Raw genomic sequence first — 15,087 nt, 5'->3', positions numbered from 1 at the left:
GAATATGAAAGAAAAGAACTTTATGGCAAAAAAGTTTTGATATTACTTTTACAATTTGAGTTAATAAGGTGTTACCTTTCTGGGACATATTAGCAAGAGTCACTTTCACATTCTAATGATTTCTGCTCTCAAAATATGATGGTGCTACCAGAGTCAGCCTTATATATGGTCCTAAATTGCTGCTTCTGGTCTTATACTTTATATTATATATCTAAAGTTTTTATTTTTATATAACAAATTATATTTTCGCACCTCATCAATTTTTTGATAAACATACTGAGTAGCTCAGTAGAAATTTAGAAGTTGTATAACAAATTCAGATTTAGCAAGGATTTCTAAGAATAAGAATTTGGGATCAGCCAAGTGAAACTCATCAATGGCACATAAAAGACACTACAAGTTTACTTTCTGTGTGCTTGACCTAGGACCCCTCAAACCTAAAACTTATCTTAGAATGTGAAGGTCCCAAATGGTTGTAAAGCTTGAAGTACATTTTGACCTAACTTTTGAGTGAAATGTCTCACCCTGAACTTTCTCAGAGAGACTCTTCCCTGCCAGTTTCTGACTAGGCTATTGGAAAGGATCTTGTCTTGGCAACCAGGCAAGTAGGAGCAGATGTCCTTGGGAGTGTGTGTGTATGTGTGTGTGCATGCATGCGGTGGGGGGCACAGAGAAAACGAGGCAAGCAGCTGGGAAATGCTCCACGGGAGGGGCAAGGCAATTGGAAAGTTATCTTTCTTTGAAAAAAAATTCAAGGATTAGAAGCTGGGGAGAGGAATGAAGGCCATAGAAACACTTACTCATCTTTAGCTAGTCACCATTTGCAAAAGATAACTTTTCCCCTCCCTTCTTAAATGGGTAAGCATTCAGATGAAAACTGCCTAATAGTGTTAAACAAGTCTCTTAGAGGTAAAAAGAAAAAAAAAACTAAATTGTTAAATCAAACTCTTTGCACAGTTTTGGGCTAGATCTTGTTTTGGAAATATTTACCATCAGGCAACAAGATCTCCATGCCTATATTATGCATGCAGGAAGACTGTCATACTATGGTCATATTTATAACTGGATATGTGAGTGAGAAATATAGTTTTAAGGTGATGCTTGCCAGAAGGGTCACAGAAAAATTTCAAAATGCAATTCGAAAGAAATTTCAAGCTTGCTTAAAAAAAAAAAAAATGTGTGTTTCAGCATTACTGTCTACTAACCAATACCATGTTAAGGGGAAATTAATTAACAATTCTGGTGGTCGATTCCAATTTAAAGGGAATTAGTAACTGGGACAAACATGAGGAAATGAGAAGTCATTTTCAAGTGGAATATCTAAAGATTAATGAATACATATTCATAAACTTGATGGCTCCAGAGGTAAGATGCCTGCTTAGCAAATTAAGAAAAAATACAGAATGTTAACAATAAATTTACTCCAAGCTTCTCATGTAATTTAGACAAACTGAATAACCTAAGTGTGAAAACCAACTCAGAAGATTTTTACTTAAATACATGGGCATTTTTTTTTTACAATCATGTAATTTTATTTGAATTTAAGTATCTAAAACTTTTATTAATACTTTACCTTAAATGACCTGATTCTGCAGTGAACAATGATGAATAGGGAGATATATTTTAACATTTATTGCCAGGGTTCTCTTTTGTTTGTCATTTTACTGAAAGTGTATGTTTAGCTCACTTGGGATCATCATAATATGGTCAGGTCTACTAATAATGAACAAACACCGAATATTCTAGCAGCTGTATTTTTTTAAGTTCTGATAATTTATCAACTATCTTGGATCTGTAAATATTCTCCTGGATCGTGAGCCTGGTTCTGCTATACCACAAAGCACCCTATAAATACTGACATATAAAATAAATGCTTCCTTGGAGTATTCTGAGCTCTCCCTTTTCTCTCAGCATGTATTCCAGGGAAAAGTTATTTTTCCTCATTTTAAGTGCTGCTCATCACGATAAGGAAAAAAAAAGTTACTGACTCTTCATGAGTACGACTTACTCATGAACATATCCTAATAGAAATGGTGGATTTTGATATATCCATCTATTTATTCCTTCTGGTTTACTCTCCTTGGGACTAAGAAGACACATGTGTAAGCTAACTGACCAGTGTTAGGAGTGGCTATGGACTAGAAAAATTCAGTTGAATCAAACCCTTGACCTTGGCCTTCTTAGCAATAGGATTATACCAACTGAACTAATTGTGCAGACATTTCACACTACAATAACTTACTGCTGAGAAGATGAGGTCGAAGAGTGATAAAAGTCATTATGACTACAGGTATAGAGGAAGAAGCAAGGCCAATAGATGTCCATTGATATGCTTCCCATAGAGTGTGTTATGCCTTCTTCTAGTGACTAGCAAAGTAGCTATCCTGCTCAGTTAAGCAGAAGAAAAGACCTGCAGAAATGAGTGGAGAGTTTTTGGCATTTTTAGAAGTTTTGAGAATTCACTTCCCTAAGTGAATTCACAACTGGAAAATATTATGATTAATAAAACTCTAGTATATACTCACTATATTGCTTTGTAATATCTTTTCCCATTTTGGGGAAAATAAGCAGACTATGACTATTTCTTAATTAAGCTTTCTAGGAAGTAGCTATCTTGTAGGTATATGAATATTCTAAAGTGACTGTGCTTTCTTAAAGCCATGAAGTCAAAGCAAATGGTTAAGTCATTTATATGTACATTTCTTCATGCATTGGGCAATAGGGAACAAATGAAGATGTCTCTGGAATCATTTCTCTCTCCCAATTCTTCCAGCATTTGGCTTCTTTTAGCAAAAAACATCCCTTGGAGTACCTTCCTCTTCAAGTTTTTGATTTGTAGAAAGATGAAGCTATTAATGAGGATAGTCAAAATATGTTGATTAGTTTCTTCTAAAAAAGAATCACAAAGTAGCTGTTCCAACACTTTGAACTTCAGAGGAAAGTGAACCATATCATTAAATCAACTTAAGGGAAAACTATTAAAATTTGCTTTTATAGTAATTTCCAAAAAATCTGTGTTCCACAATTGTAAAGACACTTCTGTGCTGGGGGCAGGGGCAGGGAAGGGTGGGGATTAGCATCTTATTTATTGTACTTTAGGAAATCATAATCTACATGCCAACGATCTATCCAGGCAACAAATCGATTAGCATAAGTAATGCAAAGAGTGTGTTATTACAGCTCACTTTTGGGGCAAGTATTGAGAATAATCATTAGCATTTGATGTACGCAGGGGCAGCCCCCTCTGCTTGTCGGTAAAGCCTTCCAGAGTCTCTGGAAAGCACCGTTGCTGCTCTGTCCACCTCTAGAGTGGAGCTTTCATCTGGTTATCTTTCAAAGCAGCCTGGGTGGCCACCAAAAGCACTTGACATCTTGATGCACTTCAGCAGTTTTACATATATACAAACTTTGTAGAAAAATAAATTTGTCATTCGTCACCACATATGTTGATCTGGGGAGTGAGGTGCTTGCAGTTCTGGCTCTGAGCTGCTTGCTGTGCTCTCTCTTTCAGTGGATATTACTTTTATTTTATTGTTTTTGGAAACTAAAATTACTTCAAATATATAAAGACCCCCACAGTTAAGTCCCCAAATCTAGCATGTTGTATTTATCTAAAGTAGATAATGGTAAATAAAAATGCTAAGTGTTGATATCACTTTCAATTTATAGTCCTAAAGGCAAATGTTCAAGACTTGAAGTTTCCAGCAAACATTTATGGTATCTAATCTGTTATCACCTCTTTGTAGGCCATCTAGGCAACCGTGACCTATTCTACTTTGCTTTGGGGAATGTGATAAAGAGGAAGAAACATCTGCTTGAGAAAAGGCTTAGAAACATGGCTGTGGTTTATGAAGACAATAATAATATTTTCATATTGAATGGGTTTAGATATATGTTATGCTAGATGCAAGGGAGCAAGCAACCCTAGTCAAAATGTTTTATAAGGTTATTAAGAGAGCTATATTAAAAATACAAAAGTCTACACTTTCCTGGGTTAGAGAAAAAAGTAAAATGTACATAGCACTTAAAAAAATTATCTCGGTGCATTCTACGACTCTTAAAGCTTGCCTTTTCCTTAAATACTGCTTAATCTTCAGTAGATTTGTGTGCTACTTTGCCTAACTAAACAGAATGTCTTGTTAAATTATTTTCTTCCTCTATGTTAAGTCTTCCAACTAAAGCAACAGCAATCAAAGTTTACAAATTTTTGATGATAAAAATTAATCAATGAATATATATGCTTATTGGAGTCCAAACTATAATAGTGACTAGGCATATTCATGACACTATATGCATAAGCACGTCCATATCTCTCCTATCACCTTGTCATTGTATAACTTTGATTAAGGTGTGGTGTTTGACTTCTCCCAAGGCTCAGATTTCCTCATCTGTCAATTGGAGAGGACTCCACTGTTCCTACCTACCTTACAGGGTTTTTGAGGAGAAAATTAGTCATTTTATGTGAAAGTGTTTTGTAAGATATTACTTTTTTGGATTCCTAATCATATTTTGTTTAAGGATCTATCTTACAAGTCAGTGGACTTTCTCCAATATATATATGTATCAGCTATGTAGAAGAAGACACTGTCTTGATATTGAAGCTGATGTTATGGTAAAGAAGGCACCAACAAGGAATTTGGATTGAGAATCCAACGTGTGTAAAGATTACCACCTGTAATCTGTTAAGCTGTTATTATCAGCTTAACAAGAAATATATAACAAGTCAACAAAACCAATTATAATATGTGCAGACTGAAATTACAATATTCTCTTTAGAGGCAGTAAAAGTTATAAATTTGGAAATGTGAATTATGAGGTAAAATAGGTATTTTTAAAGGCAAGATACATTTTACGAGTCTTGTAAATAAGCATTTAAGTACAAGTATCTTACAAGGATATTGTGCAGTGGTTTATTTTACTTATGCATTTTTTTTTCTTACCTGGAATATGGCCGCGGCAAGTGTAAAAGAATTCTTTGCAATAGTCTTTGCAGAGCAGAGGAAGTACTAGGTCTCTTTCCAAGACTTCTCTCTCAGGTGAGTGGAACAGGCTTTGAGAATGTGGAGAGCAAAGTGCACATTTGATTTCCTCCAGTAACTTCCCACATTCTGTGTTGTTGGTAACAGAAAATATCTGAAAGCCACAAATCAGAAACAAACATTTTGTTAGTTAGGTAAAGTTAGGTTTAGTTATTATTATTATTTTTTGCAATTGTGTAAGTAGAAAAGTCTAATTTAGCCAATGAAGTTTTTTGAAAAGAATTACTGTGTCACAATACGGAATGCCTTTATAAGGATACAAGTATAGTCTCTGGAGCTGGGCTGGGAGAACAAAGGACAGGGATACATAAAAGTGTTTCATATTCCTGCAAATCAAAGACTTCATCTGTACTTCAGGTGTGAAAAATTAAAACGCAATTATATTTAGACTCTTTAAGCCTTTATCACTTCATTCTGCCTCAAAGTATATACTGAATGATATTTAACTTTAAAATTCCAACCTTTGTCCAACCATATGCAAAACAGAATTTTTTAAGACATGGCTTATTTGTGTCTCACGTGAAAATCTATTTCATTCCTGAAATTCTTAATATGATAATGTCAAAAATATACTTGGGTTACATTTTTTTTTTAATTTCAATTAGTTTTCAATCTGCAGACTGCATTAGGGAAAATTTTCTAAAGTAGGATTTGCTGTTCATGTTTTATAAAATTAATATCCAAAGTGAAATCAAACAGGTTTAAAACCAGTTTTTATTATTCATTATATCTTAGCCAGGAAAAATTTTTTAACTAGGTCCTCAGGTATGTTATATGCATGAATAAACACAAGAGTTTAACGACGTGTTTTTGAATAATATGTAGTGAATTTTAATGAAAAATGGCGTACCTTCATCACAATTTTTACAATGACATGTCTTTTATTTCAATAAGACCATTTTGAGTTATTGATTCATTGAGTTTAGCAATTAGTAGACAGAATAGGTCTTGTTGTTTAGCAGTAACTTTAAAAACCTGACTTCAGAAACTCCTTTAATATATATAGAAGGCAATATCAACACAATATTTGACATGTGAAATGTAGTGCTGTCAAAATCAAGTATTGATTTTTTATATTAAAAACATCATAATGGAATTGAATTTTATACCTTTTCCAAATTCATCTAACTATATTTATACTTTATTACTTCTTTAGAACTGTCAACCAAAATTAACATTTTAAATTCTAGAGCACTGTTTTAAACAAATATTCCATTCACAAATTAAGGTTCTAATTTGGGTAAATCTATGGCTTCTGTGTTTTGAGATAATGATATTCTAGGTCATCACAAAAATTTAAATCTGCAAGAGCAAAGTAACAAAAAAAAATTGAATACAAGCATACTGAAATTTTAGTATGCAGCAAGTCCAATGGAAGTTATCATATTTTGGAAAAATGTATAATGGGTTGTAGCTACAATATTCAAAAAGGTTATTATTAATCACAATTATATTTACAGTCTTATCAATTTATTTAAATAACAATTGCTTAAATGGATAAAATTTTCTAAAACGAAACATACACTACACCCTTAGAATTTGCATTCCAAGAATGTTTTAAATGTCTTTTATCATCCATACTCTGGCAGACCTCACCAGATCTATTTAATATTAATAGTGTTCAACTGTGTTCTGTTGATCATATAGCAATTCTGTTTGTTTATCATATGGCAGTCCACTAAGAACCAAACAACTGCAGGATGCTGAAGGCACCCCTTTTGCTGGCTGAAAAACTGGAATGTAATTACCTTTGGTTTTATGGAGATTATGCATGCTTTCATTTTTTATAGCTGAAAACAAAATGATCCTCGTATACTCTCTCAGCTGCTATCCAGGAAGAGCTTGATTTTAGTGCCTAAGGAATTTTGTCTTTTACAATTTTTGGAATGTGTTCTGGTCACAGATCTCTCATCAAACGTTTCAGAAGTAGGATTCAATAAATTATCTGAAATCAAGTATAATATTATTCTTTTTAAAGTTTTATGCTGTTTCGGCCCAGCAGGATGGTAACATTTTGCTCTGTGTGAGGTCTGCAGTGTAAATACCTATTTGAAGATAGATAGAGCCATCATTCTGGCTTTGGTTTCAATGAACCAATAGTCTTACTGAAGTCAATTAAACTGACTCAGCCAAAGCTACAACAGTGTTTTAGACAGATGAGTCTGGGTGTGTGTAGGGTAATTTCTTCTTCTCTTTTGCCTATGTATCTGTGTCTTATATAGGTCCTTAACTTTATTTCTGATGATGCCGTCAATCTTAAGAAGAAATTTAAGATAATTTCCTGTTTCAATTTTTAAAAGCCGTGTACAAAACCATCACAGTGGTTTAAACTAAATATACTTCAGAAATCATGTAAAACTTCGAAACATTATTACAGCATGCCTAGTAATCATTGTGGCTGTTGCTAATTTATAACATCTGGCAGGTCATCCTTTAATCTTTAGCCACACGAAAGTAAAATCCATAGAAGAAGGGTAAGATAAATAGGGGATACACAGTAAAGTGTGGCCTCCAACTATAGCTTATCAACAAATAGTAAAATGGGTGACAGAGACCTTCTGTATTTCTCTTTATTTACCAAGTAACTAAACAAAGAGGGCAAAAGGCACCCACATGGGTTCGATGAGGGGACAAAAGGAGAAAATACATGACAGTATATTAAGATGTCGCCTTAAGATCACTTGGTACACAAAAAGTTATTTCTAAAAATCATATGCCTACAAGGTTGTTCAGCTGTTGGGTAGAACACATGTGTCTCTGAACTATAGTGCTGGATTATGTCATTAAAGAGCTCAGTTTCAATTTTAGGCTAATATGTAAATAGATCATTGTACTAAGGCAGCTGTTAAAGGGACCCCAGGATGAGTTATTTGTTTAGTTGGATGTGTTCAACAATAGCCTTTGTCCCTGAAAGAGCCAGAGCAAACAAATGATTGTAAAAGGGCACACTTGAAAACAATTACTTTTCACCCATTCCTTGACAGCTTTGGCTGTGAAACCACCCAAGGTAGAGAGAGCTTCTATGCCTCTGTGGCTACAAGTTAAGTTTTTGAAATGGGGGTATTTCAGTTAACTGCAGATTCAGTTTGGTTAATAAGAATTAGATCCTTTTAGCATGCTGTATTTAGAAAGTGCGATAATATTGCTAAGATAATATGACTTCCTAAATTTTGACAGTACTTATTTGTCATGGTAGTTAACAATCTTATTACAATATACAGCATTATTAAAATATACAAAAAATTAAAATAGAGCATAATTCCATGGCTAAAGAATTGAACTCAATTCTAGTTCATTAAAGAAAATTTTTTAGCCTAGAAACAGGACTTAATTGCATAGCTGAGCATGCTAATATTCCTATCTAGTTTGCTACTATCTATTTGTCTAAGAAATTTCTTCCTGTAGGAAAAAGCTACTACTGTAGTTTCTTGAAAAGCTGCAGAAATCTTTCTGGGGAATTTTTTTTTCTTCCATAAACAAAAAAGGGCTCTTTCAAATAGCAATCATCTCTCCTGTATACACATTTTGAAATAAGATCCTAACATATATTATAATCCAGGAAGGCTTACAGGAAAAAGGGAAACACTGAAGTTTATTATAAAATAACATGTTTTAAAAACTATTAAAACTTGAGAACTAACATAGGTCAAGAACGCATATGCATAGCTATAGCAAATCTCTGTTTTGAACAATTTGGGTATTGTTAGTTTATAAACCACTTGTAATGGAACCAGCAAAAGTCTAGTGTACCAAACTTAATTCAGACACACTTTTCAAATGAGTAGGGGTTTGTTGGAGATTGGAAGCACATAAAGCAGAAAGGAATGTGTATAGTTAACATGGCAGATTTCTTCCTAAAGAACGATTTCTTCAAAAAAAATGTTATATAACTTCTCTTAAGGGCTATAACTCGCCTTGGTCCCATCCCCCTTCCCCCTTCTCCCCACCATTTAGTCAAGCACAAAATTTTCATTCCACATGTCTCTGGAAGAGTAGAGTATTGCAGGGGTCTCTAGATCATCAGTATATTCATAGTACATATTGCACCAAGGGAGACTTAATGGCAAATATTTCTAAACTTTTCTCTGAATTTCCTGGTTCTTTAGGGCTCCTGATAAAACCTTTAAGGTGACCTGAATATAGCTATTGTGAAACTTAATTCAATTGCAACACAGGAGCTTAATGACATTGTTTTGAATAAAATCCTGGAATATCTGTTCCCTGAATCTCAGGCTCCTGCTGCATATGGTAAGAATAAAAAGAGAGTTGCAGCTGAAAACCTGCAGCAAGACAGTTCTCACTCATCTGGGAATAGAAGGAGTTGGACAAATGCTCCCTCAAAAGGCATGAACATTTGGACAGAGCTGGGGACTGAAAGAGAATGATGTTCTCTAGTTTCACCCATTAGTGAACCAACTAACAAATACAATGGTGTTGTTGTTATTCTTTTGCCATAAGCAACAGGACTCTGTGTGTGGGCAGCAGTTTAGTGGGGAGGAGGATAAGTCGACCCCTTTTTGTCCTATTGATTTTTTCCTATTTGCATGACTTGAGCAAATTAAATGATGCAATATGGCTTTTTGTTACAAAACAAAGTGAGAGATACCACCCAGACACATATGTTGATTCGTAGGAGCTGTTTACATGAGAATAGAGTGAAATCTACCGTGAACTGAGCATAAAAATTAGATTCAGCCTGGGTATTTTTTTTTTTTTTTTTTTTTTTTTTATGCCTGGGCCAGCAAGACTGAAGCACAAGTTTTCCAAGAGTCTCTCAGACCTTGACAACTGGCAGTGTTCTAACAGAGGAATTCTTAATTAAACCTAAAATGGGGAAAGGGAGGGGGAGCAAAGACACCTGATTGTTTATTTCACATGCAGTGATTGTTAATGATGTGACCCAGCAATCATTCCTTGGAGTACAGTAGATACCACCCATGACTGCATCTCCTGGCAAGAACGATATTGCAAACTCAAACACAAGCGTGTCTTTACAGTCAACAAACACCATGTTAGTATTTAGTTAAACTTATTAACACAAGGATAACGTAAATGCCATTACTCTTAAAACAAATTCTTAGAGTAGATCTTCCAAGACACCAACTGACCCTGAAAGTCTGAATTTATAATGTTACAAAATGACGGAGAATCGTCTCAGTTTTATGTGATAAATAACGCCCCAGCAAAATCTTTCTCCAGTTTTTTTCAGGTCCCTAACCAGAGGACCAGGAGTTCCTTTCTGTTGGTTTAACTAATGTAATGCAAGACACCCCCCTCTGACGGGGCTGGGGATCATAAACCAACCATGCTTCAACATCCTTTACGATTCAATCCTCTCCCTAACCGAGCACGTGGAGAAAACAGCACAAATCTTTTTCCTCTAGAAAACTAAACCGGAAACCACAGCCACCTTAATTTACAGTTTCACCGCAGCCAATGCCCCATTCGATCCAAAACACACTGTTCATCGCGATTCTTTTAAAATGTTTACCCAGCCCAGGGTGCGGGTACCGCAGAAGCGTCTGTTTTCAGAGATAGGCAAGTTTGCACAGCATCCCGACCGCGGACTCTGGGGGCAGAAATGCTACTTGCTTACCCCAGAGGAACACACAACGGAATCACGTTAGCGCTTTAGAAAAGTTATGAAAAGAACTCCCCCAAAGAAGTTTTGCCCTTCTTACAGCCACCGGCTTTGCCAGAGCCACAGGGAACCCCACCCAGCCAATATGCCAAGTACGCATCCGTGAGGCCGGTGAGTGCCTACCTTATTCTCCAGGCGCCCCAGCCCCGGGCTGTCACTCCGCAGGCAGCAGGACAGCCGAGGGTAGAAGCCACCGCACAGCATCTCTCCCCCACTCAGCAGCTCCAGCTGGGACATCATCCTCCTGTCTCTCCTTTTCAGGCGCTTCGGGGGGTTCCCATTCAGGCACCTTCTCCTCCTTGCTCCGCTCCCTTCGTTTCTTTCCCCAAACTTAGCATCTCCTTCAAAGAAGCCCAGAGCCACGGCCAGCAGCAGCAGCTTAAAGGAGAGCATCTTCAGCATCGTCTGCCCAGAGTAGCAGGGGCTGGGCGCGGGAGGATGGGGGTGAATGCCACTGCCCAGCAGGGCCACTAGGGCGCAGCTCCAGGAGGAGGCTGCGGGGCTGTAGGGCACTCCAGAGACAGAGGGAGGTGGCGGGGACAAAAATATGTACAGCGATGCAACTTTGCAAAAAATAAAAGACGCGGCGATGGGTCCAATGCCTTAGGGGAGCCCGAGGAGCGAGATAAAGTTGTGCGGATGACACCGATTGTAGTTGTGCCAGTGTCAGTTGGGTTAGGGGCTTTCTGCTGCGGCTAGGAAGTGGGAGGAGGAGAAGGAGTTGGAAGAGGAGGAAGAAAAGGAGAGGACAGCCACAGATGTTCACTGGTCCGTGTAACGGGAGTTGTTTAGGTGGGACAGTAGCAGGAACAGAAACGGCGACGGCGGCGGCGGGGCAGGCGGAGGCAGGGCCAGCGCTGGGCTCTAGATGATGCTGAGGTCTCCTCTGCCGGCGGCTGCAGCTTCTCACACAGCCTCTCATGTTTCGCTCCCTCTTTTCTTCTTCTTTTTAACTAGCGCGCGGGGAGGTGCTGCCACAGCGCGCCCCTTGACGTCACCGCTTCTCGCGCGCCCCCGCCCAGGGTGGGGGGAAGGGGAGGGGGAGGCCCCCGCGCGAGCGCGTCCCCGGGGCCCCGGAGGCCTCCGTGCTGCGGCGGGGAGGGGCGGCTAGCCGCGACGGCGGCGGACTGAGGGGGAGGGCCGCGAGCCTTCGGAGCCAGCCTCGAGGGTGCTGAACCCAGCGCGCCCGCCTCGCCGCGGCCCCTGGGTGGGGGTGTCCACGGCCCGGGTTCCCGGCGGGCTTGGGGCAGGCACGCAGTCCGGAGATTCCCGGACTGCCCGGCTGCTGCAGCCCGCAGGCTCGTCTCTCCTCCCCGCTTCCCCTCCGAAATGCCTGGGCTAAAGGCTGCCAAGCTGAAGCTCCGAGAGAAAGTAAGTAACAGTGGGCCGTAGGAGGTGGGAAGGGAGGGACCCCTTCCAGGGCCATCCCCACCCCAGCCCCCCGGCCCGCCCCTCGCCCCGTGGGAGGGTGAACTAAGTGGGCTGGAGCGGACGGGAGGGAGATTTTGGGCCCCTTTCTCTCCCCCAGCCGCACGGACACCCCCATTTTCCACACTGATTTTCAATGTGAAGCTCAAGTCCTCAAAGATCTTTCATGGGGTCTGACTTAGAGGCAGGGAGACATCCCAGATGCAGTTGAGTAGGCTGAGATGGTTTGGAGACTCATCCTTGCCGGAGGTCCTGCAAGCCACTGAAGTGGCACAGACGCGTGTGCGCGGAGTGGGGCGGTGTGTCGGGACACAGGCCAAGCCCGAGTCGGCCTCCCAGAGTGTTTGCCTCGGTTTGGGCGGGTTAGTCCCCGACGCCCCTTTCGGGGCCCCACATGTGTTCGGGAATGAGCCGGGCCCCGCTGGTACCATCTGGGAACACAGGTTCTTGGGCCGCAGGTGGACGGAGAGAAGTTGGGCGCGGAATTAGTGTTCGTTTTAAACCCCCCCCCCAACACACACACACTCCTGCAGGCACGCGCGCGCAGTCCCTGGGGAGAGGTTCCCCCGGGTGTAGAAACAGAGGCGTTGTGTCTGGAGAAAGAATTAGATGCAAGTTTGAGGGCGTCCAGAAGCGCTGTGCTCTACTTATCGCCGTGTATACAAGTAAATTAACCTTTTCCCCAGCTAGACAAAGTCTGTAAATAAAGTGTGTCTAAAAAGATGTCTACGTTATCAAGAGCGGTGACTTGAGGTTTACTGGATCCCTTCAAATTGGCATCAGGACGAGCTTCTATAGGGTTGCACACAAAATGCGCTTCTAGCTCACTTGGATATTTAACAGAGGAGCTGATTTCCCAGAAGATGGGCTTTGATGAGGAGATAAGGCAGTTTTCCCATTTTGGCAGTGGAGGAATGTTCACCATATTTGGGTTTGTTTCACTTGTTGGACATTGATTTCGCCAAGCGATTGCAAAAGTTGGTGATGGTTGAGGTGGGCAGTTGATTAAATTAATCACTTCTTTAAAGTGGTCACAGTGGCTAGGTAAGGCTTCTGTCTTTTTCACTTCCTGAGCCTGGATATCAGTGAAGTTAGGTGTTTCCCAAAAGAAGTGACACATCAGAATAACTGAAAAGAATCTGCTAAGATGTTTGGCCCAGTCCTCAGCTAAATGTAGGGCCCCCATGACATAATTTAACATTTTCCCCAGGGGCTGTTGTATACACATGACTTCTTCATGCATGTGATTGTAAGTCCACTTTGGATCTCACATGCTATTTTTTTTCTGACTTTCTTTCTGCTTTGAGGACTTTTAATATAAAATTAATCAGAGAGCTATAAGCACTTTAAGACTTTAAACTCATTAATAGGTCTCTAGATGAATCTCATCAAATTTAAATCACTTGCACAATTTCATCTCATTAGGTAGTTTGAGAATAAGGGATTGGATCCACTCTGGGGTGCTTTCCACTATCTAACCCTTTATTCCCAAATGCCAGTTTTATATTCTTTTTCCAAAATAAAAATCCTTCTAAAATCATGTTTCAGTGGTTTGAGCTCCTACTCTGATAAATTCATGTTAGTAGTTTTGAAACAGGCCTTTTTTATGGCTTATACTTCAAGACTAAGGCCACTTAAAGGTAAATTTATTTTGGTTTTAAAATACTATGCATTGTTATAACCCATGACCCTAAGATATAGAAAGTTTATAAAAGATTACTGAAATAAGAAATGCTTGTTATTTCTTGATACATGGAAATTAGAATTGATTTCATATACTGTTTGTCCTGAAAGTCAATAAACTGGGTCACTTAGGAGATAGCTTGAGCTTGTTCTTACTGTTACTGATATAATTTCTAAACAGTTACTAAGCAGTGTTATACAAACCGACTAACTTCTGATTTGTTTTTCCAGAGGGAAAATTGCAACCCTTGCCTACAACCAGACTGACAGCATAATTTCTTAGGAATCAAGAATCAACACAGGGTTATTTCTTTAGATTAAACCTTAAAAGCCCCCTTGGAGGCTGAAGAAGCAGAGGATAGCCATGCATACACTTGAACGTGAAAAATGGTCCTCTTTCATTGGAGAGGTCTCCCTCTTCAGCTAAACCGACAGAGTGGTGAAAAGAAGAAGGGACCCCTTGTTGACCAAAATAATCCAGACAAATCAAATCGGCCCTTTCTAGCAAGGAGTGGAACAGCCCAAGGGTGGCTAGATCACATCTTCTGCTCACACCACCACTGAGCAACCCTCTCCAGGACTGCCACCTATGTGCAGGTCATGCCCTGTGCAAGAGCACCTAAAGTGGGAGCTGAAGTCCTGCCCAGGCTCCATTCACCAAGCAGAGCTTATGTTGCTGTGTGTCTGGGTCTACCCAGAGGATGTGGGTCCTTTTTAAAATGTGCACCAAGGCATCTTGTATGAGCTGGCACCAGCTCGGATCATCCCACCCTCATACCCTGGTCCGATCCAGGGTTATATTCCCTACTTTAGAAGAATTAGTTATTCTCATGAACGTATTTAGTTTATTGTAAAAAATGAAATATGTGACACAAATTGAAATTAATTTCAGAGGTAAAGGTCAGAATATTACCATGTATGTGAATTATGTTTGTATATATATGTATATACCAAGAGAGTTATATGAATATACATTTTTGTGTATCAGAAGTGAGGACAATTTAACTTTGTTAAGTGTTCGAAATAAAATTATTTTGAGTTTTGGAATCAGTTTTATGTATGGATTTCTGGCCTTCACAGAAATATGTACTATTTAATTCCATTTCAACAAATATATATTAAGTGTCAGGCACCGTGCTAAGCAATATGTATATAGTACTGAAAAATAATGCAAACACCCTGCTTCTAGATAGTTAATAATCTAGTAAAGAAGACAAATGATAAGGTCACAAATAAAATTACAGTTAAAAATTATGGTAAAATCTATGAAAGAAATGCTAAGGTACAGAATAACAA

General features: G+C 39.1%; 1 protein-coding gene across 2 annotated transcripts in view; it reads right to left on the bottom strand.

Moving 5' to 3' along the window:
- Window positions 1–11,113, bottom strand: part of HHIP (hedgehog interacting protein) — a 93,507-nt gene extending 82,394 nt beyond the window's left edge. For both annotated transcript variants that reach the window (XM_063638227.1, XM_055276018.2), the window contains exons 1-2: window positions 10,804–11,113; window positions 4,941–5,133 (exon numbers count right to left, since the gene is read on the bottom strand). In XM_063638227.1, the coding sequence (XP_063494297.1) occupies window positions 4,941–5,133; window positions 10,804–11,082 (472 nt within the window). In that variant the 5' untranslated portion in view covers window positions 11,083–11,113. The remainder of the gene's footprint in view (window positions 1–4,940; window positions 5,134–10,803) is intronic.
- Between the last annotated feature and the right edge of the window lie 3,974 nt (window positions 11,114–15,087).

This window comes from Symphalangus syndactylus, chromosome 4 (genome assembly GCF_028878055.3).
Source record: "Symphalangus syndactylus isolate Jambi chromosome 4, NHGRI_mSymSyn1-v2.1_pri, whole genome shotgun sequence".
In the NCBI taxonomy this organism is placed as follows: domain Eukaryota; kingdom Metazoa; phylum Chordata; class Mammalia; order Primates; family Hylobatidae; genus Symphalangus; species Symphalangus syndactylus.
The sequence above is the reverse complement of the archived record's forward strand: the minus strand, read 5'-3'. Positions and strand labels throughout refer to the sequence as shown.